At 50.2% G+C, this 23,719-nt stretch overlaps 1 protein-coding gene across 4 annotated transcripts in view; it reads left to right on the top strand.

Annotated features, from left to right (window-relative positions):
• Positions 1-23,719, top strand: part of AAK1 (AP2 associated kinase 1) — a 55,424-nt gene that overhangs the window by 5,625 nt on the left and 26,080 nt on the right. For all 4 annotated transcript variants that reach the window (XM_071417768.1, XM_071417766.1, XM_071417767.1 and 1 more), the window contains exons 3-7: positions 13,441-13,559; positions 14,972-15,080; positions 17,337-17,479; positions 20,666-20,787; positions 22,134-22,215. In XM_071417768.1, coding sequence (XP_071273869.1) covers positions 13,441-13,559; positions 14,972-15,080; positions 17,337-17,479; positions 20,666-20,787; positions 22,134-22,215 — 575 coding nt within the window. The remainder of the gene's footprint in view (positions 1-13,440; positions 13,560-14,971; positions 15,081-17,336; positions 17,480-20,665; positions 20,788-22,133; positions 22,216-23,719) is intronic.

Genomic DNA, 23,719 nt, shown 5'->3' with positions numbered 1-23,719 from the left:
CTGAGGAGAACATGCCATGAGCAGAATTGGTTTATGGAGGAGTTATCTGCTGATAACAAGAGGTGACTGAGTGAGTTTCCCAGGAAGGGGTGCTGCCTTCCTTGGGTGGGGGAAGCACAGGCTGTCCTTGTGCTGGAAACAAACCTGCTTGCATCAGATACTGGCTGCTGTGCTTCTTGAGAGCAGGAACAATACTGACAGTGATTTACAAGCACAAGGAGAAGATTTGGAAAGGCTCAAGTGAGGCACTGCAAGGTAATTCTCATTTGTGGCTTTTTGTCATTATGGAAACTTTCTCCTTTTGTAGGAGGTCCAGGAATTGCCACTAAATGAAATGAAGGTTATTGTTAGCTGCCCTGAGTGTGATGCAGCAGAGTGAAACAGAGGGGAGCTGCTGCAGCTCCTCTAATGCCAGGAGCTCTCACTACCCAGAGAATCTGAGCCCTGGCACAGCCTGTGGATGTGTCCTTCCACCCCTTTTAGGGCTGCTGGGAGCTCAGATAGGGAGGTGAAGCAATGCAGAGCATGTGTGGCCAAGTCAGGAGTTGATCTGTGCCCTTCCAGACTGGGTGCTTGAATTGCAGTCTGTGTTTCCTCGCTGTGGTTTCACTGGAGCTCTTGGCACACGGGTGATTTGGGTGTGAATTCACACTTGCTCTGTGGCAGAACCCCTGCTGACACCAGGACCCCGGGCCATGTGTTGCAGGATTGGATTAAAGACATTTCTGGAACAAGATGCTCATAGCATCTGGTTTGCTTCATGATTTTGCAGAAAGAAATTACGTACCAGTGACGGGTGATCTCATAGATTAAAAATAAAAAAAGCCATCAGCAGCTGAGTTCCCTGAGCAGGGATTTGCGTGTGCATCCCCTCACAGCTGAGCTGGGAGCTGCCTGGTGCTGTGATGAGGGCAGGTAGAGCTGATCTCCATTCACTGTTAGTCACACTGCAGTTTCCCTTCACATGGGCCTGTGGTAGGGGGCCCCAGAATGTGCCTGTGTGAGCCTGGAGCAATCTGACAAGCTGTTCTCGAGGGTGTGAGAAGAGCAAAATGCAAGATCTTCTGGGGCTCTCTAATTGCACAGCTGTTGTTCAGATATCATCTTCGCTTGTTTCTCCTTCTGCAAGCACAACGATGCTTGCAGGGCTGATGTGTGCTTTTGCTGCACAAGTGGCAGCAGTGAAATAAACTCAGGCTTGTCTCAAGATGTGCAGAATGCTCCATGAGGACACGATGTGCCTGGTTCCTGTGGCTGTCACTGAACATCAGTCTCTCTCCAAGGACCAGAGCAAGCAGGAGGAGCCCTTGCTTTGGTGTGTTATACGTGTTTTTGTGACTCCACTGCTATCCCAGGTCCTGGAGGGGTGCTCTTCAGGTGTTCATGAGAGTGATGCAAAATGTGCACTTCCAGAGCAGTTTGAAATTCTTAAAAGGAATACAAGAAATCAGTGCTGATGTGAAAAGCACAGAAATTAAGACCTTTTGCCTTCTGTGCCTTCTCTGCATGACCTACCTGCTAATTCCAGTTACCTGTTGTGACCCTCTGGAGGATTAATGGCTTCTGGCTTGGGCCACAAAGACCTCTCTGGCACTGAGCTGCTGCTTGTGAGGAGGGAGCAGGATCGATGGGAGAGGCTCCCTTATGGCCACAGGAAGGTTCTTGGTGGCTGCTGCTGGCCCAGGGCTCTGCTCCAATGACTCTTCATGACCTTTGGCAAGGAGTGTGTGACACCAGGGGTACGCAGGTGGCTGCTGGCATGGGCAATACCCTGAGATTGGCAAAGGAAACACTCTCTGCAGTTGGAAGGATCTGTGGCAGCACCTGTGTGTGTGCAGGGACTCAGGTGCTGCCACACTTGCCTTTTCACCCAGCTGCTGGGATCCTGCTGGTTCCTATGTTTGTGGCTTTGATTGGCTGTGTTTGTAAGGAAATGAAGAAATGCATCCCAGGGCCCTGAGGTGGGGTGGCAAGGGCTGGGAGGGAGGGCAGGACAGGCAGGTCACACTGTCCTGTCATCCTTGGGGACATTTCTGGGAAGAGCAAACCTGCTGAATGTCAGAGCCTTTCTTTCAGCCTTTACCTGTTGCTTCTGAGTCAGCAGATGTACTTGGAAATGTGAACATTTCACATGGAAACGTGAGCTTGGGAATGTGAAACCTGCTGTTTCTGTGCTGCACTGCCAGTTGCAGTTTGAAGTGCTGAGCTGTTCTGCAGAACATGAAGGCTCTGGGTGTGAGGTGTGCCCCAGCCTGTGCCTCTGTGCCCCAGCCTGTGCCCCTGTGCCCCAGCAGAGCAGACACACAGATGGTGCCAGGGATGCTTATCAAATTATTTCACAAATGAGAAGCTGAAGCCCATGAAGATGAAGCCATTTGATAAGGGCTGTGTAGCAGAGCAGGGACAGTCTTGTATTAAATGCAAATAGAACTCCTTGCCTGGTGTTTTAATCACAGGGTCATTAATATTCATGTCACCATAGTACCCAGGAACTTTTATCATGGACCTGGGCCCCGTGTCACATTGTGCAAATACAGAACAAAGCCTGTCCCTGCTCCTTGGGGATTCCTGGCCCTTCCCTTGGTACCAGAGCACACTGGTGTGCTGCTGCTGCTCTGCCTGTTCAGAGAGGGTGTGAGGAACAGGCAGCTGTGGTGGTCGGTACAGCTCATCATGGTGTGAGAGCTGACACACAGCAGCTTCTGGAGACTGGCATTATTCAGAGACCACAGAAACACAGACTCAGCCTTGCTCACCCAGCCTTCAGCAGCACATGTGACAGGATTAAATGTATTGGACTTTTAAAAAATTAAAATGATGCTAGTTTTGAAGGGGGACAGGTGGTTGTTTTCTACCTTTTGCTTTTGTTTTAAACTTAACATAAGAAGGCCTTTGAAAGTTTTTCTGCAACTGATGCATTTAGTGATATATTTATTATTTAAGTTGGGATATAAATAAGTAAAGCAGTTATTTAAGTTCATTTGAACTGATGGATTCAATCCCCAGTGGTTCCAGGCTTGGTGAGTAACAGTCACAAGACTGCAGGTTCTGGACCCCTGCAACTTTTCCTGTTCCTGGACTTCTGACAAATGAACAGACAAATAGTTTGTGCCTCTCCCTCTTCACCTGTGCACGTGTGGAAATCTCAAAGCCCTGTTTCATGTAGAGCTGCTATTTTTTCCCATTGAATGCTGAATGATGGATCCTTTGTGCTCCTGGCTGTGCCTGGGGCTGCCTGGTGGGATGGTGGATACCTCTCTGCATGCCTGGCGTGTACTCAGGAGTTGCCAGGTTCACTGCTGTCTCCGGGGCTGGATTGGCATCTGCCTGCAGAGGAATGGGATGTGTCCTTCAGCTGTGCTGTCCTGTTACTCAGGGGGATGGCACTCGGTGGCCCAGGGCTGCCTGTGAGCTGTAGTTACACAGGTACACAGGTGATGACCTGTAGGTATCTGCCCTTCCTGGAGAGGTGAGCCATGCATTCCTGGGGCTGAGGAGAGGAAGCCTCCATGGGCTGCTGTGCAGCTCTGGCAGGATCCTGTGGGCTGTGAGCTCGGGCTCTTCCTGGCATGTGTGGAGTTGTGCCCAGGAGCCCGTCCGGGTGCTGCCTGAGGAACCAGGATTCCTGAACGCCTGACTTGTGTGTTGCTGTCAGCTGTCCTAGGATCCTTGCATAATTGCTTCCCAAATGGGGTGTGCTGTTTCCATGACACCTCTCCACGGCCTGCTCTGCCTGGCCCTTGCAGCCAGCCCAGTGAGTCCCAGCCCTGGCCTTCATCCTGCTTTCTCCCTGCTCTCTGCTTGGCTGGTTTTGCTTTTTGCTCTGCTCTGTGATTCACGGCTTCCTTGCCTTTCCAGGGAAGCTCTTGAGCTGCCTGCAGTTGCTGCAGCTTCTTGCTGGCTTTGCAGTTCCAGCCGTGTTGGCTCAGCCCGTCATGCTCCACAGCATGTTGATGCCAGTGCTAATTTCACTTGGAGATGAACAAGGGCTCAGATGCTATTAGCAGCTGCTGGGAATAATAGCAGCTGAAATGTGCTTTTTAAAGGGCTGACTGGTAACTAAACAAATGATTCTTTTAAATTTTTTTTTAAGCCGTGAGTTATTCATGACCCATTAATTTTTATTTTTTTTCGGGCTTACAGTGGAAGTTCAGGGACTAAAATTGTTACAATAGAGAGGGACTGAGCCTGCCTTGCCAAGTAATCTGTTTGGAGGCAGCGTGTCTTGCTGCATAGTAATAAAACACTGTTCTATCAGCTTTGGGTTTGCAAGTGTGCCTGTCAGGGAGTCATGGAGTGGATGCACAGGGCTGTGCACAGAGCACATGCCCAGCAAATCCCCCCACGTGAACACCTAAACGTGCTTCCTGCTGTGGCAGCCAGCACGGGGCCAGAGCCTCCAGTGAGCTGCTGTTTGTTATGAAATTGCTGTCACAAATACTGCAAACACTGGGAGACTTCAATGCCCCTGACTTGGGGTGTCTGGGCTGCTCTGGGAGTGCCAAGCTCCTGCTGCCCTTGGACTGGAGCTTCTGACAGCAGTGTGGCTTTAATGCACAGCCTGGATCTTGCCCAGTGATTATTTTAGGCTTCTAAAATGCTGCTGCATGGCAGAGATTAATTTCCTTCCCCTCCTTTCTCTGCTGTGTTGTGATTTACAGCTTCCTGTTTGTCCTTCTCCATGGGCCTGGCAGGGAGTTGCAGGAGGATTGTGTGGGGAGTGAGGTCTGTAATGAGTTGGGGTCCTGAAACATGCAAAGAAACGAAGCTGGGTGGTTTTAAGGCAGCCCCAGAGAAGTGACAAGAGGCAGTTATGCTTTTCCCGTGCTGTCCATGCAGTGAAAATGCCTGTGACTGTTTAATTATTTTGTGTCTGTTTGTGGTTGTGAGCATCACAGCTGATAGAATGTTCACTGCCAAAACTGCCACAATCCCTGGACAACCAGTCTTGTTCTCCTGGAATCAGGAGAGGCAGAGGCTGTGCTGGTGTTGTGGGGGTTTCTGGCTGTATTATTTTGCACAGTTCAGGCGCTCCTGGCTGGGGCTGCCACACCAACATTAACCGTGGTGATGTGTCCTGCCTATTTAAAAGGAGGGGGTGGAGCTTGTAAATCTAAATCTGTCCTGTCATGGCCTAGATATTGCAGCAGTGACATTAAGCAAGGGCCCTATAATTATGTTGGTAATATTGGATAATCACATTAGGATTCTCAGCTATGGTAAATCTGTGTAGGGCTGACTGTGGCCCTGCTTTCCCCTGGCTGAGAGTGACCCATGAGCTCTGTGTGAGCTTAAGCCTTTGTTTTACCTGGGGAGAAGTCCTCTGCTCAGATGTGCTGGGTGTTCTGTTAGAGTTTTCCTGGTGGTATTTAAAGGCTAAAGCTTAAGCAGTGCTGGAGCTGGAGGAGCTGCAGCTTTCTGGGGCTGGGGTGGGAAGGGTCTGTGATCAGCAGGGCTTTGCCTGGGCTGTTCTGCTCTCTTGGCATCACACCTTTGCCCTGGTGATGGATGCTGTCTGATGGACTCTGGAGGAATCTTTGAAGCTGGTTCTTTAGGTTTTTTCCCTTTTTCCTCCCGCCTCCCACTGAGTCCCAGCTGCATTTTGTGTGGGCAGGTGCTGGGCTTTGCGTGCCTGGGGAGCTCACGCAGCCTCAGGCTGGCTCAGGGGCTTCTGCTGGCCAGCCTGGGCTCCTCTGCTTGCTGCTTCTGTGCAGATGGACTTTGTGCAGGCCAGATTCTCCCCAGCTCGAAGGGAATGTGTGGAGAATTTCTGGCTGCTTGAAATGGTGACTATTGGAAGGGCAGGGCCCAGCTTTGGGAGCTGTGGGGCTGACGTGTGTTTCTCTTCATGCACCATGAGGCAGTGAGTGTTTACCTGCCCTGCTCAGAGCTGCTGCTGCTGTGAGTATGGACTGGGTGAGCACAGGATCCACCTCAGGTTCCCAGCACTGCTTTCCTCTGGCAGCAGGATGAGGGCTGGGAAGCCCCAGCATTTGCTAGGAAAAAACAAGCTGAGCACATTGCTCTGCAGGGAGGGAAGGGGAGCTGGTGGTTTGCCCAGCAAAGCTTGAGTATTCTTCAGGAGTTTGTCCTGTGCCAGGAGGATTCTGCCTTTGGCTGGCTTGACACACAACCTGTGTCTGTGTCCCTTGTGTTTCTTGCACTGAAGTATCATCACTAGAACCACTCACAAAATAGCTGCGTGTCCTGTATGTTCACTTTAGCTCTGAGCTCTCCTGACTTTTTGCAGTTGTAACTGGTACAGTCTTCTGTAGACTATGTTCACTATTAAATTCCTGATCTTGTTGCAAAAATACCTTTTGAGCTCATTTTCCATTTGGGGAGATGCAGGATTCAGCTGATTCTCCTGATACGGTGCATGTTTCAGGTTTCCTGTCATGAAATACTAGATGTCCTCGCTGCTTTATCTAGGTGCTATCTACTTTCCCTGCAGTTCTGGAGCTCTGATTGCCTCCTACAGCCAATTAAAATGGTCAGAACAGGGCTGAAATTTGAGTTACTGTGACCATTGCTCCTTACACAGACGAAACTCTTTCAGCTGGAGTTAGTGGTGTGCCCTTTCTTTTTTGCCCTCAAGATAAAACTCAAATGTTCAGACTATTTAATTGGCGGTTGATGTTTCAAGATCTGATCTGATAAGTTTCCCAGAGCTGTTCTATCTCCACTCCAGGATGAAACCTTTTAAAGTGCTGTTTAGGGGCATGGAAACAGCCCAAAGGAGCAGATGAAGCCACAGCTGAAAGCTCAGTGAACCACCCAGATTTTTGTTTGGTTTTAGTGTGTTTGACTCTCTGTTCAGATGAGTATGGTCAGGTCAGGCACTGAGAGCTCCTTGAAATTCTGCTTTGGGAGATGCTGGGACAGCCTGAAGCAGTCCCTTCACCTTGGCACTGTTATGCTAGGATAAGTCAAGGGACTTAATACAACAAAAGCCAACTAAGTAAAGCTTGTTATTTCCTTTGAGGTAGAAAGTCTGGGCTGAGAGGGGCCCTGTTTAGTTTAGTGTTATTATCTGCTCTCCTCAGCTGGGGAGGCTGCTGGCAGGACACGAGGGTTTGTTCTGTTCTGGTTCAGAACTGGACTCTGGTTTATAACACACATGTACACAAACACATGCACTGTTTACAGACATTTGGGTGCAGTAAGAGCAGGAGATCCACGTTCAGGCCCTCCTGGAGCAGAGCCTGCTGCTGCTGTTGTGTGTGGGGTGTGTCCTGAGTGTCACCTCTGTCCCCGCTGCCACCTTCAGACAGTTGTGCAGGTACCCCTGACCCCTGTGGGTTTGTGTGACAGACACACCCTGGCAGTGCTTTGTGCTTCAGTGTGCTGACTGTTGACACAGTTTACCCCAGGTGCAGAAAATCCTGTTTTTTTTAGCCTGGGTTATGGGGAGCAAACACTGGTTTTATCTTTATTTTATCTGTGTACTCCTGAGAGGTGATGCAAGCCTGTGCCTTGGGACAGACTGTGTGTTTTCTGTGCCTGCAGCTTGAGGGTGAATAATCTTCACTTATATGGCTATAAAATGGCATGTAAATACCCCACTGTAAGCAGAGGATTATGGAATTGGGTGGCAGAGTGAGTCACAGGCACTAATTAAATCCCAAAGCCCAAGTGTCGTGTCTCTCCAACATGTAGTACTAAAACAACAAAATGCAAGCACAAAGGAGAGCATTCGTACAACCACACTGCTTTGAGTCCTCCAGCCCTGTGGTGCTGGATCATCTGGGAACGAGTGGAGAGCATCCTTCCAGGGGGAAAGATGGGTTACAGCTGCCCTGGCATGTGGGGAGAACTTGGGGTTGAGATCCAGAGGAGATTTTGGAGAGATGACCTGGTGGTGACAGGATGACAGCAGCCAGGAATAAATTGGTGCAGAGCACGTGGGGAGTGTGAGGAGAGCGGTGGAAGAACAGCTCAGAGCAGGTGCTGGGAGGGACTGTGGGCAGTGCCAGTCCTGCCAGAGGGGCTGGCTCAGGTGCAATCCTTTGTGCTTCAGGGAAACCTCCACAGGGTTTCTCCCTGTGGGTGACACGTTCTGCCATGGCCAGGGTGTCAGGAGAGGGGAGCCTTCAGTCCCATCCTGTTGGGATCACTTGTTGCTGTCTCTCAGCAGGAGATGCTGTGGTTTGGGGGTCAGCTCTGGGCTGGAGCCACCTGGAGGTGCAGATTTTGCTTTCTGGAGCCAGGCTGCAGAGCCCCTGTGGGAGAGGAGGTCTGGGGGAGCAGGGCCTGCAGCTCACCCTGCTGCTCTCAGTGGTGTTGGCAAACTGACCCAAATGTTCTCTGGTCAAGTTCTAAGTTTTTTGCCCTTCTCTGTTAATCTTTTCCTACCCCAGTAACATCCTTTTTAACAGCATGGCTTGAAAAGCAGAGAAATTACTTGCAAATTGCTCGTGTTTCTGACTGTCTCCATCCAAAGGAAGGAGGAGCAGAGATAATGTTCCAGGTTGAACTCAGTAAATCATGGATTGTACCAGTGTTGTCTTCCCTTCCTTTGGTATTTTCGTGATGTTGGCTATTACAGCCCTAATGCAAAGTCTGCCTCATTACTGTGCCTTCTGAATTATGCCTCAGATGACTTTCAAAACAAAATGAGGCAGTTGTATTTTCCTGTAAAGATGTTAATGCTGACACACTGTGACTTGAAAGGTGTTGCAGATGCTTCATAAAGCAGAAAAAGCAATGTGCAGTGATCCTGTTCATTCCAACCCCTCGTTCTGGATCACACAGAACACTCCACAGTGCTGCCTCTGGTTTGTGGGCACATTTAGGAATAACAAGGAATAATGCTGGAACAGAAAGCTTAATTTGGAGTGAAATATCCTGTCCTGGAAACAAAGAGCTCCGAAGTGGCATAAAAGTGGGGAAAATGGGATTTGAAATGGTGTGTTTTCAGCAGGTGTGTGCAGCAGGACCCTCCTGCTGGGCAGTGGGAGAGTGGAATAAAGGCAGCAGAAAGAATACATTGGTGCAGATTAATAGCCACAAAAATAGCACTGTAATCCTGATGCAAATCATGGGGAGCTATTATTGAAATAAAAAGCCCATATTAAAATGCAGCAGCAAATATTTACTTGTGTGGAGGGTCACAGCAGAGCGTGGCACGAGGCAGGGTCAGTGGGGCTGCTCCCCTTGGCTCTCCTCCCTGGCCCTGCTGGGTTTGTGGGGCTCTGGTGCTTTTTGTAGGAGCTGCTGGGGAGTCTCTGCAGGCTCCTGCTGGGTCCCAGTGCCACTTCCAGCACTCACAGGAAGGCTTTGTTGGGGTCCCTGCAGCTCAGCTGCTCAGAGCATCACAGGGCACATGGATCTCTGGAAAAGATGCCCAAAACCATTGGTGCTTTGGGATCAAGAACCACATCACAGAATGATTTGGGTTGAAAGGAGTGACTACTGTGTGTACACAACTTGGGGAAAAGCTTTTTTCTTTTTTAATGACTGTATGTGCTCCAGTTAGAGGAGCCAGAGGTGCAGGATGGCTTGCTCAGGACAGCAGCAGAGAGAAAATGGTTCAGGTGGTGCTGCCCAGTGATGGGTGATGTGCAGTGTCTGTGTGACAGCTGCTTGTGGCTGTGGCTGGGGGAAAACCTCATCACTGAGTGTTTTAGTAAAGCTTTGGGCATGGTGAGCTGGAAACACCCCGTGCAAGGGAGTCACCCTGGTTTTCCTGCAGCTGCACCACAGCATCCTGACTGGGGGGAGAAAACAAAACCTGAGCGGGCCTGCCCTTGTACTTGGGAAGGTAAGTGCTAAGGAAGTTCTTGTGGCTGGTGAGATAAGGCAAAATATGACATAATTCTTGATGGATAAGGATCAGTGAGTATTGGAACTGTGCAAATGGAGTGCCTTTGTGCCTGGTTCAGCAGAGCACTTAAAATTAAGTGCCTGCTGGTACAGCTGGAGCTTAAAATGCCTGGCTGGCTGTCCCTGGAGGCTGAATGTTCCTGGGGCAGTTCTGGGGACATCTGAGCAGCACTTGGCTTCCCCTCAGTGCTGGGGCACAGTGGGGTGTGCGTGCAGAGCATGGAGGGGGATCAGGGGGTGCCCTGGTGCCAATCCCTGCAGCAGCAGTGCTGGGCTGTGGGCATGCACTGCACTCAGGGATCAGCTGCAGCAGCAGTGCTGGGCTGTGTGCATGCACTGTGAGGAGTTGTGCATCCTGCTGAAATTACAGAAGGGCTGAAAACACAAGCACCAGAGCTGGCAGCTGGCCAGTGCCCTGACACAAACCTGCATGGAAAATTGCTCTGGCATCTCTATTGACTGGAGATAATTGGAACTTCCCAGTATTTTTTCAGCTTATCCTAAAGCCTTTTAGCAAGAGCAACAGTCAGGCAGCAGTGTGTAGCTTGATAACCATGTTTCCGTGCACTTGAGGGAGGCCTAAAACACCAAAGAGACACAAAAAAAATTTCCCCAGAGAGACCCATGTATCTGGTGGTGGCTCTGAGCTGATGGTGATCCCAGTGCTGGCTGTGTGCTGCCTGCTCCACAATATTCTTATGTCCTAAGGGTGAACACAGAAATAACTTCCCACGTTTTAGAATGGGTATTTTAGCTTTTGCTGGCTGGTGTGAGATGAGAGTTGAATTTCCTTCAGACCCTCAAATCAGAGGCACATGTGCAGGGGAAAGCTGTCCTCTGAGGTGACTCTCAGGCTCAGCTCTCGCTCCTGTCCCTTCTGGCACTCGCAGGTCTCTGGATTTATTTCCTCTGTTGCAGCTGAAGCCCGCGCTGGTCCCGTGCCTTTGCTTTCCCCACGTGCACTGGCAAAGAGGCTTTAGCACAGGGAGACGGGGATGTTCCTGGTGCCTGGAGTACTTTGAGCTGTGCCTGAGCGTGGCCCAGCCTCCCTGGCACGTGCAGCACAGCTCCTGAGCCGACCTTGGCTGCTCAGATCCCAGGGGACCATCTTTGCTCTTGTCTTGCTGCTCTCTGAGAAGGAAACGGTCCTGTAATGTGCAGCTGGCAGGGCTCCATCATAATTGCTTGTAAATTTGTCTTTGATCTGTTTCCTTTCAACTTTACCAGGATTTAGCCAAGTTGGGGGTTGGACTGGAATAATGAGGGAGAAATTGGTTGTGGTCTGGAGCTCTGGAGGCTGAGGAGGCGCTGGTGGTGCTGTAGATGTGCAGTGGGCAAGGAGGAAGGGTTAGGCAGCTGTCAGCAGTCAAAAGATAAGGTAAATGTATTTTTGATGTATTTTTGCTGCTCAGCTCGTGTTTGTTTCTGCTGAGCACAGCACTGTAAACAGAGATCCCCTATCCTGCTGGCCAGAGCTGGGAAAGGGGAACTGAGCCCTGGGGTGGAGCTGTTATTAACAAAACCAAAACTGAGACTGTAATCAACTTTGAAAAAGCAACTCTTTGGGGGTTGTTTTGTTTTGGGTGGGATTTTTCTTTAGTTGTTTTTTTTTCCCTAGTATTTTTCTGAGATCCATGGAAATACTGTATTATTATATTATATTATATTATATTATATTATATTATATTATATACAGTATTATATAAATACTGTATTATTATTACTGTATATTGGAAATACAGAAATTTAAACAAAAAAGGGATTCCAAGCCTGATCTCTCCAATGATTCTGAAAAATATGAGCTGTTAGCAAAGTAGGGTTTGGGAAAATTATGTTGGTTATGGTCCCTTATTTCTTCCTGGCTCCATTGTGGGTTATAAGAGGGGGAAGGAAAATCAGGGCAATGCTGTGTTACTCTTTTCCACAGGCACCCTTTGGGCTGCAGATTCACAGCGGGATGTGCAGATTTGCTCTCCAAAAACGAGACAAATGTGGCTGGGGAGAACAATGAGGCTGCTGCTGTGGGTTCAGGAGCTCTTAAAAACGCCTTGTAATTTGAGATCCTCAACTTGAAGCAGCTTCAGGGAGAGTCAGGGTTATTTTTGGGTCTGAATTGAGCACTTTGCACTGAGGCCCCTCCAGAGCTGCACGGGGGCTTGAGCAGCTGTGGCTGCTGCATGCCAGGGCCATGGCCCACTTGGCTCACTCTGAGTGTCCATTTTGCAGCCTGGCCGTAGTTTCAGGACCTTTAATTGAAGTCTTGATGATGATTATATTTTGTTGTGGGGGGGCAGGGAGGAGCAGTCATTTTTGGTTTGTTTCTTCTTCCTGTCCCATCTTTCTGCTGTGTGAAACTGGGGTTGACCTGCCAGGAGAGGTCACCATGCTGGCAGGTGAGGTACCTGTGTGTGTAACTCCTGTGGAAGAAGGAGCTGTAATGTCATAAAAAGCATTGAAAACAAGCAGGGAGGCTCGTGCATTACACACAGCAGTGTTGTCTGGCCATTTGCTGCTTTTCATTCTTTCCTGTCAGTAAACTTCACCCGAGCGTGGCTTTGTGTGTCATGGGATGGGTGCAAGTGCTGGATAACCACGGGCACAAACACATCTGGAGCTGTGTGTGCTGGGCCCTGCTGCTTTCTGGCACCCTGTGAAGAAAAGGGGAACTCTTGGGGTGTGAATTGGGTTCTGTAGTGTGTACCTGCTGCTCCCCTTGTAGTGGGGCTTCTGGAGACACATAAATCACCCCTGGGCTGGGCCTTTATGATGAGTCCTTGGACATGAAGGAATTTGTGTAAGGTGCTGCTGGGCTGTGGCATCAGCAGTGTCACTGTGCCTCCCTTTTCACCAGTGTGCAGCACTGGTGGCTGCTGGATCTGTGCCACTCTGCCCAAATCCATCCCATCTCCAGAGCCAGGTGTGAAACTTCTGGTGCCTCTACCCCTCCATCCTCCTTCAGCTCCTATTTCTGCCAGGACTGCAAATGCAAACCTGTGTGTTTGGATGGAGAGCTGACAGAGATTAAAGGCTTTCATCTGAAACAAGTCAATTTATCCTGGGAATCCTGACTTTACCAATAGCAATGACCACAGAATGAATTGTGGGTTTTTCCCTTGTTCTTCTGTCCCGATTTAAAAGCATTAACATCAAACTGCATGTGGGAGATGTTTCTTCTGCTTCTTGCACAAATCAGCTTTGTAATGTAACTGAGATGCTTCAAAGTTGCAGAGCCTTTTAAGTTTAGGCCTTTGGTGGTTCAGTGGGTGATCTGTAGCTCTGATTTCTGTCCAAGGCAGTATTGCTGTCCTTCAGCTTTCTTCTTCATAATGGGAATTAATGGAGCAACGAGGGAGTGTCTGGCAGGAGCAGGAGCTGGTGTAATTGCTTGTTTTTATGGAGATGTTAAGTGTTGACTTGGTTGCCATTAATTGAAGATTGCCCCCTTGGATCCCTGTGAGTCCCTGGGATAAGTGTCCAGGCACAAAAGGAGCATTTCCACTGTGGAGGGTGGGAGCTGCTCGGTGCCCCCTGGCCCTGCTGCACCCCCTGGCAGGGACAGGGCTGGCAGCAGAGAGGTTTCTGGTTAATGAGCAGGTGCTCTTGTGTCCTGCACAGGTGGCTTTGCAATCGTGTTCCTGGTGAGGACGAGCAATGGGGTGAAGTGTGCCCTGAAGAGGATGTATGTCAATAACGAGTACGACCTGCAGGTCTGCAAGAGGGAGATCCAGATCATGGTGAGTGCCTGCCCTGGGCAGGAGCCTGGGCAGTGAGCTCGTGGGCTCTGTGCCATCAGCTCACAAACCCTGCCTTCTCCTAGCAAAAATGGCTTTTGTGTGGGAAATCCTCACCTCTGGACTGTGTGAAAATCTAATATTGAACTATCTCAAAAGTTCCTGTTCAGGGGACAAGGAAAATCTGAAAAACCCAGGGAATGCCAGGAAAAGGAGGGGAGAACGTCATGGTTTATTGGGAAAAGGAAGGGCAGGAGATGTGAGCATGGCTGGGGTTTTGGAATTCAGTCTCACAATCTTGAGATCTCAAGACCTCAGCCTTTTAAACTTGATGAGAAAAGGCTGATGATTCTGGTATCTCTGAACTGCAATCAGTGCATGAATGGCAGACCTCCATCCTGAGATAAATCTGTATCACAGCATCTTCTAATCCTGGGTTGGGATGAAGGTTATCTCTGCATCACTGAGGGTGGTAGATTAAAGCAGTATTTGTGGGGTAGCTGCTGCCAGGGCTTTTGAAATGTAAAGTGTTTGTAATAAGCTCTGGGATGTTTCTCCAGATTATTGGGCACAAGGATTTATATGATGGAATAGCTATTTTTAATAGCTGTTTCAAACTTAGCTTCCCTAAACAAAGCCAAAATGGAGATGATCCAAATAGATTTGCCTAATCTTGTTTGCAGCATGGTAAACGTGGAAGTGCCACTTTTGAAGTTGTATTCAAAGATACTGATAAGAATTGAGAGCAGCTGCCAGGTGGGGAAGGAAATATAAAATCCTCATTTTGTGAGTTTACCACACGAGATGCAGGTTTGGGGTGGATGTCAGAAACTCCTACAATTCTGTGTGTGATTCCTGCAGTAGCTTTAAATGAGGTTAATACCTTTTAAGTGAGCTGCTGCAGTTTGTGATAGTGCAGGGAAGCTTTGGGCTACGTGGGAAAAGGTGAGATTAGATCTCACATTACAGCTTGTTTACTTGGGGTTCACTTGCTGCTGCCTTCTCTTGTCTGCCTGTCTTTGGTGCCTTTGCAATGGTGGTTAGTGGAAAGTTAGGGTGGGGCTGCTCCATGGTGAGGATGGGGCTGCTCCATGGTGTGATTTTGGCTGGTAGATGGGGCTGGTCCATGGGTGATTTTGGCTGGTCCATGGGTGATTTTGGCTGGTCCATGGTGTGGATGGGGCTGGTCCATGGGTGATTTTGGCTGGTCCATGGGTGATTTTGGCTGGTCGATGGGTGATTTTGGCTGGTCCATGGGTACATTGATTTTGGCTGATCCATGGGTGATTTTGGCTGGTCCATGGGTACATTGATTTTGGCTGGTCCATGGTGTGGATGGGGCTGGTCCAGGGGTACCTTTGGCTGGTCCAGGGGTACCTTTGGCTGTTGCACGTGTCCATTTGTCTGTCTTGCAGCGGGATCTGTCTGGCCACAAGAACATTGTGGGCTACATCGACTCCAGCATCAACTCCGTCAGCAGTGGGGATGTGTGGGAGGTGCTGATCCTCATGGACTTCTGCCGGGGTGAGTGGGGCTGGGCAGGGGGGGTTTGTCCTTCTGTGCCTGCAGGGGCCTTGCACATCCTCCTTTGGAAGCAGGAGCTGTCCCTGAGCTGCCAGGAAGCTGCTCTGAGCTGGGCAAAGCCAGGACTAGGGCTGTGCTGACTCTGCCCGTGGGATTGGGGCCATCCTTGCTGCTGCCCAGGGTACCCCTGGACCCCTCTGTTGGGAAGGAGAACCCTCAAATACATCTTGCTGTTGTCTTTAGAATGCTCCACACAAGAAATGGCTCCTCTTAAAGCAGTCAGGAATGTAATTTTTCTTCACTTTAATCTCATTGCAAGCTTTGTTCCACATCGGCCTGGCCTAGGATTGTTCTGGAAGAAGCAGGACATGGCTAATGGGAGGCCAAAAAGCATTCCTCTTACCTCTGACCTTTTTGCTTGGCTGTCTGCAGCCAGACAGGCTGTTCCATCTGTCCCAAAGCTTTGATCTTTGTGGCTGGGGTGTGGTGTTTGGAACATGATGCATGTGCTGGGCTCAAGTTCTGTCTTCTCGCAGAAGAGTGTTCAGCAAAAATAATGTTTTGGCCAGGTGACTTCAGGAGCCTGTGGCTGGTTTGGGTGGTGGCAGCTGATGGAAATGGGTATTTTTGGGCCTGTCTGGTTTGAACTCAAAAGCATTATAGCATTTACACACGTGTAGATGTGTGTGAACAGGCCCAGTGCAGGCTTCTGCTCTGCCCCGTCCTCTTTGCTGCTTTGTTTGCTGCAGGAGTCTGGCCTGCCTTGCCCTGGGTTGTTTGCTGGTGAGAGGAGGAACTTTTTGGGCAGTTTTGCTGAAGGAATCACCCATAATATCTCTTAAAGCTTCAAGCTGCTGCTGTTAGCAGTGCTGGCAAATCCCTGCTCAGCCCCATGTGCAGAGCCCAGTGTGAGGGAGGTACAAACCTGAGCTCTCCACAGGCACCCCCAGCTGCAGGACCCACATTTTGGGCTGATGAATAAAGCCCATCTTTCTGAGGAGTTTCCTTCCATCTGGAGGGAGGTGGCTTTCCTCACGTGGCAGCCCTCCCCCTGCAATGCTTGTTACACACTGATTTTTCCCTTGTTACTTTCCTTTTGTGGCCAGCAGTTTCCAAACCAAATCAGTGCCTTTGTGTGCAGAACTGCATTCATTTTGGGTGTAAAATGTTCACAGCTGTAGTATTCATTAAACTGAGCTTTTCTTTCCTACCACGAAAGTTTTCCAGCACTTGTGATGTGGAATGATGCAGTCCTGCTTCACCAGAGCTTCAGAAAGGAGCTTTTCTCTCTGTCTAGGGCATTTAGAGGAGAAAAAACCCTCAGGATTGTTTTGGAAAGGCCTTGACAGCAACAAAACCCCAAAGCTGAGACAAATCCAGGGCTCGTTCATGAAAACTTGCTTTTGTTTGTCCAGAGTTTCCCTTGTTACAGATGGATTTTTAATTCTTTGCAGCCAAGCCACTTAACCTGTGGGTTTTCTGAGTGTCTCCCTTCCTCTCTCCTCTTGCTTACATGAGGCAGACTAATCTGTGGACTGTGGGTGCCCCAAATCCAGCCTTTTATTCCTCTAGTCAGACAAAAGAAATCCTATTTGGAAGAAAAATAAGAAAATTAGTCCAGGGCTCAGTGTCCCTGCTGTGGTGTGGGGACCCCAGAGCTCCCTGTCCCTGCTGTGGTTTGGGATGGTCACAGCTCTGTCCCTCCTGTGGTTTGGGATGGTCACAGCTCTGTCCCTGCTGTGGTTTGGGATGGTCACAGCTCCCTGTCCCTGCTGTGGTTTGGGATGGTCACAGCTCCCTGTCCCTGCTGTGGTTTGGGATGGTCACAGCTCCCTGTCCCTGCTGTGGTTTGGGATGGTCACAGCTCTGTCCCTGCTGTGGTTTGGGGTGGTCACAGCTCTGTCCCTGCTGTGGTTTGGGATGGTCAGAGCTGTCTCCCTGCTGTGGTTTGGGATGGTCACAGCTCTGTCTCTGCTGTGGTTTGGGATGGTCACAGCTCTGTCCCTGCTGTGGTTTGGGGTGGTCACAGCTCTGTCCCTGCTGTGGTTTGGGGTGGTCACAGCTCTGTCCCTGCTGTAGTTTGTCACCCCACACCTCACTGTCCCTGCTGTGGTTTGGGGTGGTCACAGCTCCCTGTCCCTGCTGTGGTTTGGGATGGTCAGAGCTGTCTCCCTGCTGTGATTTGGGATGGTCACAGCTCTGTCCCTGCTCTGATTTGTCACCCCACCCCTCCCTGTCCTGCTCTGTGTCCTGCAGGGGGGCAGGTGGTGAACCTGATGAACCAGCGCCTGCAGAGCGGCTTCACCGAGAGCGAGGTCCTGCAGATCTTCTGCGACACCTGCGAGGCCGTGGCCAGGCTGCACCAGTGCAAGACCCCCATCATCCACAGGGACCTGAAGGTGAGCTGTGGCCCCAGGGTGCAGCAGGGAGCTGCTGGCATCCTCCTGCCTGTCTGCCAGCTGCCCACGCTGTGCTGCTCCTGCTGGTAATGAGGGAAAGTGGGCACAGGCACACCTCTCTGCTGGGAGATTAAAAAAGAAATGAGCCTCTCAGTGCTGCTTACCATATGTTTGCCATCTATAGATCTACTTAAACACAAATGTTTGTGAATAATTGTGGCTTGCACACGTGCCAGAATGTACCTGATGAATTATTCACAGTGGCCTGAAACTTATTTGAGATAGCTCACAGAATTGTTTCCAGATTAAAAGGAGCTGCTTCAGAAGTGTTGGCCTTGGGGCAGGAATCCTTAGGAGCTTTTGAAAGTGGCCTCTGGAGCTCTGACCATGAAAGTGTGTTGTAAAGCTCTGTGTGCTGAGCTGGGCCAGCTTGGGGAAAATCCCACAAACAAAAAGATGTTCCCTTTGCTCTCAAGGAGCTGGAATGAAACACTCAGCCAGGGAGGAGGCTGCAGTGTGCATTTGAAATTTAGATGTGCTTAGTGGGGCAGGTTCTATTTTCAGAGCCCTCACAGATGTTTGTTTGTGCCACTGGCCATTGTTTTACATGCCACGTGTACCAAGGAGAGCCAGGTAGAGCAGGGGAGAACCTCCTCAGGGTCTGATGTGCTGTGGCATGTCTGAAATGACAGTGGAGCCACTCTCAGCCAGTTTGGGCACAGGAGCAGCTCTGTGTCTGTTCCCAGGGGTGATCTCTTACCATTAGGCCTGGATTGAAGGCTGTGAGGTCTGTGGGCAGCTTGCAGGAGTTTGTCGAGGTCAGGAAAGCAGGGTGAGGACCCAGCTGACATTAACCCTGCCCTCACCTTTGTGGTGAGCCCCTGGGGGGTTAATACAGAGCAAACTCAGTGTGTTGCAGGGGAGTAAATCTGGGACATGTGTGCTGGATTAGTGAGTTGCTCTGTGGTGTAACTTTCTGCCTGAGTTGCAGCTGAAATGGGCTCTTGGGGCTGGTGTCCAGCCCTCTGCTGCCTGCCTAGGCCAGGCCGGGTTTTGCAAGGCCTGACTCCGGGTAAGCTGTGCCCAGAGTCAGGCTTGGCTCTTCTCTGCTTGGAGGCGTTTTCTGCTTGGGTAGTGAATTGTTTCTGTCATGGGGACCTCTGGGGATCTAAGCACGAGCACTGAATTAATATTTATATATATTTTGTCTTTATTTGTGTTAAAATGTAATATTGTCAAGGGGCAGTTGCAAAGCCAAGAGAGATGAGGGGCCAGAGAGGTTTAGTACAAGTTCTGTGTGTAAGGAAGAACCTGTAGATGTTTTCTTGGGGTGAATATCACCCTGCTGAAGAGGGGGCAGATGTTGGCTTTGCAGGCAGCTGGGGCCCTGGAGCCCTTTTCTGCCTTGCAGCTCTTTGGTGCTGCTCTGGAGCTGGAGGCTGTGAATGAGCTCTCAGCCATTCACACAAGTGCAGCTGGAGGAGTTTCAGTGGCCCCTGGCTCTGATTTTGAATTAACCCAGAGGCTTTGCCTGAAGCAGAGCAGCCTCCTGTTGGCACAGTCCCCAGCTGGTGGGAGGTGACCAGCAGCTGGGGACAGCAGCCTTTCCCCAGCATTTCTGTAGGCAAGGGGACATGGCACTGAGTGAGGATCCTGTGTCACCCCTGGCTGTGCTCGGGGCTGCAGCTTTCTGAGTGTTTCACCAGAAGAAGGCACCTTCATTCTCCTTTTAAAGCCACTTTTCTCTGGCCTGGCAGTGGTAGCAGCAATTCCTTTTGCTGTGTTTATTTTTTCCTCCTCCTGGCATTTGCTGATCAGACCTGGTTGCTGGATGGTCCCGTGCTGATGCCTGACCAACCTTTCAGGGTGTCTGAGTGGGAAATCAGCCTGCTCAGGCAGATGGAGTGGGAGGACTCCTGGGGAGATGCTGGAGGAGTGCTTGCAGGGAGCAGGGAATAACAGGGCCAGTGTTGCTGTGCTGGGGAGAACATCTGTGTGCAGTGCTTGATTCAGAGCAGATGGATGGCACAGGGGAAGGGGCGTGTTTAACCCTTGGTTTCCAGCCAGCCTTCTCCCCCTCAGCTGCTCTAATTTGGCTGCGTTTTCTGATGCTTAAAATGCTGACTCCTTCTTTTTCTTTCCTTCTTGTAAAGACCATCCTTGATGGGGAGCTCTGCTTCCAAAGGGTTTTGTTAGCAAACGCTTATGTGGTGATTTTTTATTTATTTTGAGCTCTATGAGCAGCATGTTTTATCTCGTTGTTGTATCTGAGCATTTGACACTGATTGAAGATAAAGACATGAAAAATGGTGTGTTCCCTCCAGAGAACATGCTGTTAGTGCTGCTGCACAGATGAGGAGCTGGAGCACAGGGATGCTCTGCCAAAGCAAAGATCTGAACACAGGGGGTTTCATGCATTTAAAGTCAGTGTTGGAACAGGCAATTTCCTTAGGTGGGTGCAAGGTAGAGTTTTGTTAATGCACAGGAGGAGGTTTCTGCTGGTTTCATTTGTTTCTGTTGCCTGATTGAAGGTGCCAAATCGTATTTGAAAGAAAGGGGTCTCAGCAGCCTGGGGGAGCCTTTGCAGCTACAGCCCCTGTTCAGGGCCTGTGGGCACCCAGCAGACTCTGAGAACCAAGCAAATCAATGTGAGCATCAGCTGAGGTTTGTTTTGAGTGAGACCCTCAGGGACAGGTAAGATGCAGGCAAAGACCTGGAGATGTGTTTTAATTTCATGAATATGGAAGTGTGTGTGTGTTATTGTTTGCCTGCCCCATGGACTGTGAGGAGTTACAGCCCTTGGTAAATCTGGGGCAGCTTGGATCTCCTGTCCCCAGTTCAGGTGCCAGAGCAGGGCCACAGTAGCTCAGGAACCTTGAGCTCCAAAGGCACTGGGACACTGAAGTCTTGCAAGAGGCAGGGAAATGTGCCTGCAGGAGGAGAAGGGAGGGCTGGCAGGATGGAAGGCAGTGTTGTAGCTGAGCCTCCATGATTTGATGTCTATTTTAGGAGATGTGACAGTTTTGATGCCTGTTTTCTTTGCTGTCACTTTTAGACTTCAGTGTCAGATATGTCTGATATCTCTTCAGGCACTTAAAACCTTGACTCATCTGAAAAAAAAAAAAAAGCCAAACCCTGAATATTTTTTTGTCTGAGTGATTCTGTGTCTGTCTGTGATGCTCCCAGGTTGAAAACATCCTGCTGCATGACCGTGGCCACTACGTGCTGTGTGACTTTGGGAGTGCTACCAACAAATTCCAGAACCCTCAGACAGAGGGGGTGAACGCAGTTGAGGAGGAGATCAAGAAGTAAGTGTGCTTTTCCTTTGCAGCCCGCTGTGATGGTGTCTGAAGGGTGCTTTTCCCTTGTGCTGGGCTGGTTGTGCTCAGCAGATTGCCTGTGCTGCATGGCAGTGGCTGCTGCTGCAGGTGAGCAGGTGCCTTGGGGCAAGGTGAGACAATAAATTGAGTTGATGTCATTGCTTTGGAGCTGAGGTTAATGCAGAGCAGCAGCCCCTCCTCGGCGAGGCAGTGACCTGTTCTGTCCTGAGCAGGGTCAGCCTGTCTGTCCTTCATCTGTCTTGGCTTCTCTGAGCTCCAGGCTGGGCTGGCACAGTCCCATCCTGGCTGAGCTCCGCTCCCCACGGCTCTGGGCACTGACTGGGGCTGATCTGGGCAGTGCCAGCCCCTGGAGGGGTCCAGTCCAGCTCCTCCCCCTGCCCCAGCACTGCCAGCTGTCCTGGCAGCATCCCTGGTGCCCCTTGGTGCTTTTTAAAAGGGCTTCACCTGCAGGTCAGTGAGCCCTGGGCCAGGGGTGCAGCACACTCCAGGTCCTTGGCCTTGCTTTAGTTCTAACACCATCACTGCTGCAGACTGGCCACTCCTGTTGATCCAGTTAAAAATGGCTACAGATGCCTCTTTTTTTGTTGGGATTCAGCTACACCTGCCTGGATTTCCTGGATTTGTTTGAATGGAGTTTTCAGAGCGCTCCTAATCCAGCCTTGCAGTCCCCCTGGAGTGCCCTACTTGTACAGCTAAGCCTACAAAACCTTTGCCTTTGGCAGTGCTTTCCTGTGCTCAGGGCAAGCAGCAGTGACAGACCTGCTGGCAGGAAATCTCATCAGAGGAGCCTCATCATCTGTGGAACAGTTTCCAGCTTTCCTGTTTGTTGTGATCTCTCAAGATGAGGCAGATTCTCACTGTGGTTTGAGGTACACAGTGACCCATCCCTTGCCACAGTGGCTCTGAGCAGGACTCCTGGTGTGGAAATCTAATTTTTGGGAGCCCCATATCCAGTTACAATCTCTGTAATACAGCTGGGCACAGCCCTGCAGTGAGGGCATTGCAGAGGACATTCGATTATTGACCTTGTTGATGCTTTGAATCCTTGAATGTTTCTGTTCTTAAAATGACTGCACATTTTGTGGTGAATTCTGTGCTTTAGGGAGGATTGTGGTTACTTCCCAGGGCAGTTTGAGGGGTGTTTTACTGTTTGAGGTGTGTAGCAGGTGATGCTGTTTAGAACATTTTTCCAATAGGTATCTTTAGCATCTCTTTCCTTAAAATGAATAAGGAAAAAGTGAATTTTGAGTTGTTTGGGAGTGTGACAAAGCTGCTACCCCCCTTTTGAACCCCTGACCCACCTTCCCCTGCAGGTACACGACGTTGTCCTACAGAGCCCCAGAGATGGTGAACCTGTACAGTGGCAAACTCATCACTACAAAGGCAGACATTTGGGTAAGTCTGGGACCCCTGGGCATCCTTTCACTGCCAGGGCAGGGAGACAGGGCTGGCCTGCTTTTCTGGGAGCCTGGGCAGTTCCTGAAGGCACAGTTCCTCTGATGATGTGTCTGATGGGTTCCTGCTGCAGCAGATGTGTGTGCTCCTCCTGCGTGCTTTGAATTTAGAGATGGATCAAACTCCAGGGCTGAATGGGGCAAACCTGATTTTATATCATAAGAGTTAAACCAGAAAATTCAGAGTGTTGTGGCTCATGGTGCCTGGGCTGGGTTGCTGGTGTGTGGAATCAAAGTTCTGGTCAGAACTGAGTACAAACCTGAGAAAATGGCCCTGCCCCAGCAGCAGCAGCGTGCAGATCTGTGTAACACAGGGCTGAGGTGTCAGCCTGGCCAGAGGCCAAACTCTGCACTGTTTCTGGTGATCAGGGCAATCCTGCCATGCTCTTCCTTCGTGCTGGGAACAGAATCCAGCTGTGCTGGAATCCATTCCTGCCTCACCTGGTCCCCTTTGGTGGGACACACGTGAGGAAGAGTCTGTGCTCTTTGGAGTGGCAGTTCAGCACCTTGTTTAAAGGTGTTTAAAATGCTAACTGGGAGCTTGTTTTGTGTTTTTGGAAGCCCTGATCTAGGAGGTAACATGGTAGAAGCAGAGAGTTTTGATCTATGTTCAATAGTTCTGCATCTGCAGGAGGGAGAATTGCTGGTGAGACATCTGCTGGAAGTGCCCTCAGTGAGCAGCTCCTGTGGTGGGAGCAGGTTGAACCAGGGGTCAGCCCTGGACTGGGCAGGGTCACGGGCCTGCAGGTCACAGCTGTGCCAGTGGGAAAGGACAGGGCCCCAAGGCAGCCAGAGCAGAACCAGGATCTGCTTGAGGAGATCCAAAGGCTCTGCTCTTCCTGGCAGGGCAGGAGCTGTGTTCCAGTGACACTTGGAGCATGTCCAGAGCAGGGTATGGTGCTGGGGCCTCAGCTTCCAGGCCTGCTCCAGTGCTTGTCCTGCTGGGAACCTCCCTCTTCCTGAAATCTTACCAAGGTTGTTTTAAGCCAGCCTGCAGTTTCATTGTGAAATCCTGTGACAAAAAGAGATGAGCTGATGGGGAGTTTCTTAGGATTAGGAAATGTTTCCTGCTCCCCCCTCTGAGGTGGTGGGAGTGTTTCATAATTAGCCCTTTGTGCAAAAACAGTTTTCTTTTGCAATGGGTGGTGGTTCTTGGTGCCAAAAGCAGCGTGGCAGTGGAGGGAAGGGTGGCAGAACCTGGCAGCCTGCAGAATGAGCTGTACTTCCCTGGCATTTATTTATAGCAGCTGAAAGGTTGTTTGGACTTAATCTTGGAAACAGTTTGGGTTTCTCTTTGTCACAATGGATGTATTAATGGTGATGGTTGCCATTTATTTGTGCTGTTGCTTTGCTCTTTGCTCCCAGCGTGTGGCAGAAAGGCTCTGCCTGTTCACTGACACTTGGGGTCGTGTGATGATGAGCAATCCCCCAGAGCAGTCTGACAG

The sequence above is a fragment of the Agelaius tricolor genome, unplaced genomic scaffold (genome assembly GCF_023055355.1).
Source record: "Agelaius tricolor isolate 1412-34295 unplaced genomic scaffold, bAgeTri1.0.p SCAF_70, whole genome shotgun sequence".
NCBI lineage: Eukaryota > Metazoa > Chordata > Aves > Passeriformes > Icteridae > Agelaius > Agelaius tricolor.
This window is presented reverse-complemented; position numbering and strand designations above follow the sequence as displayed.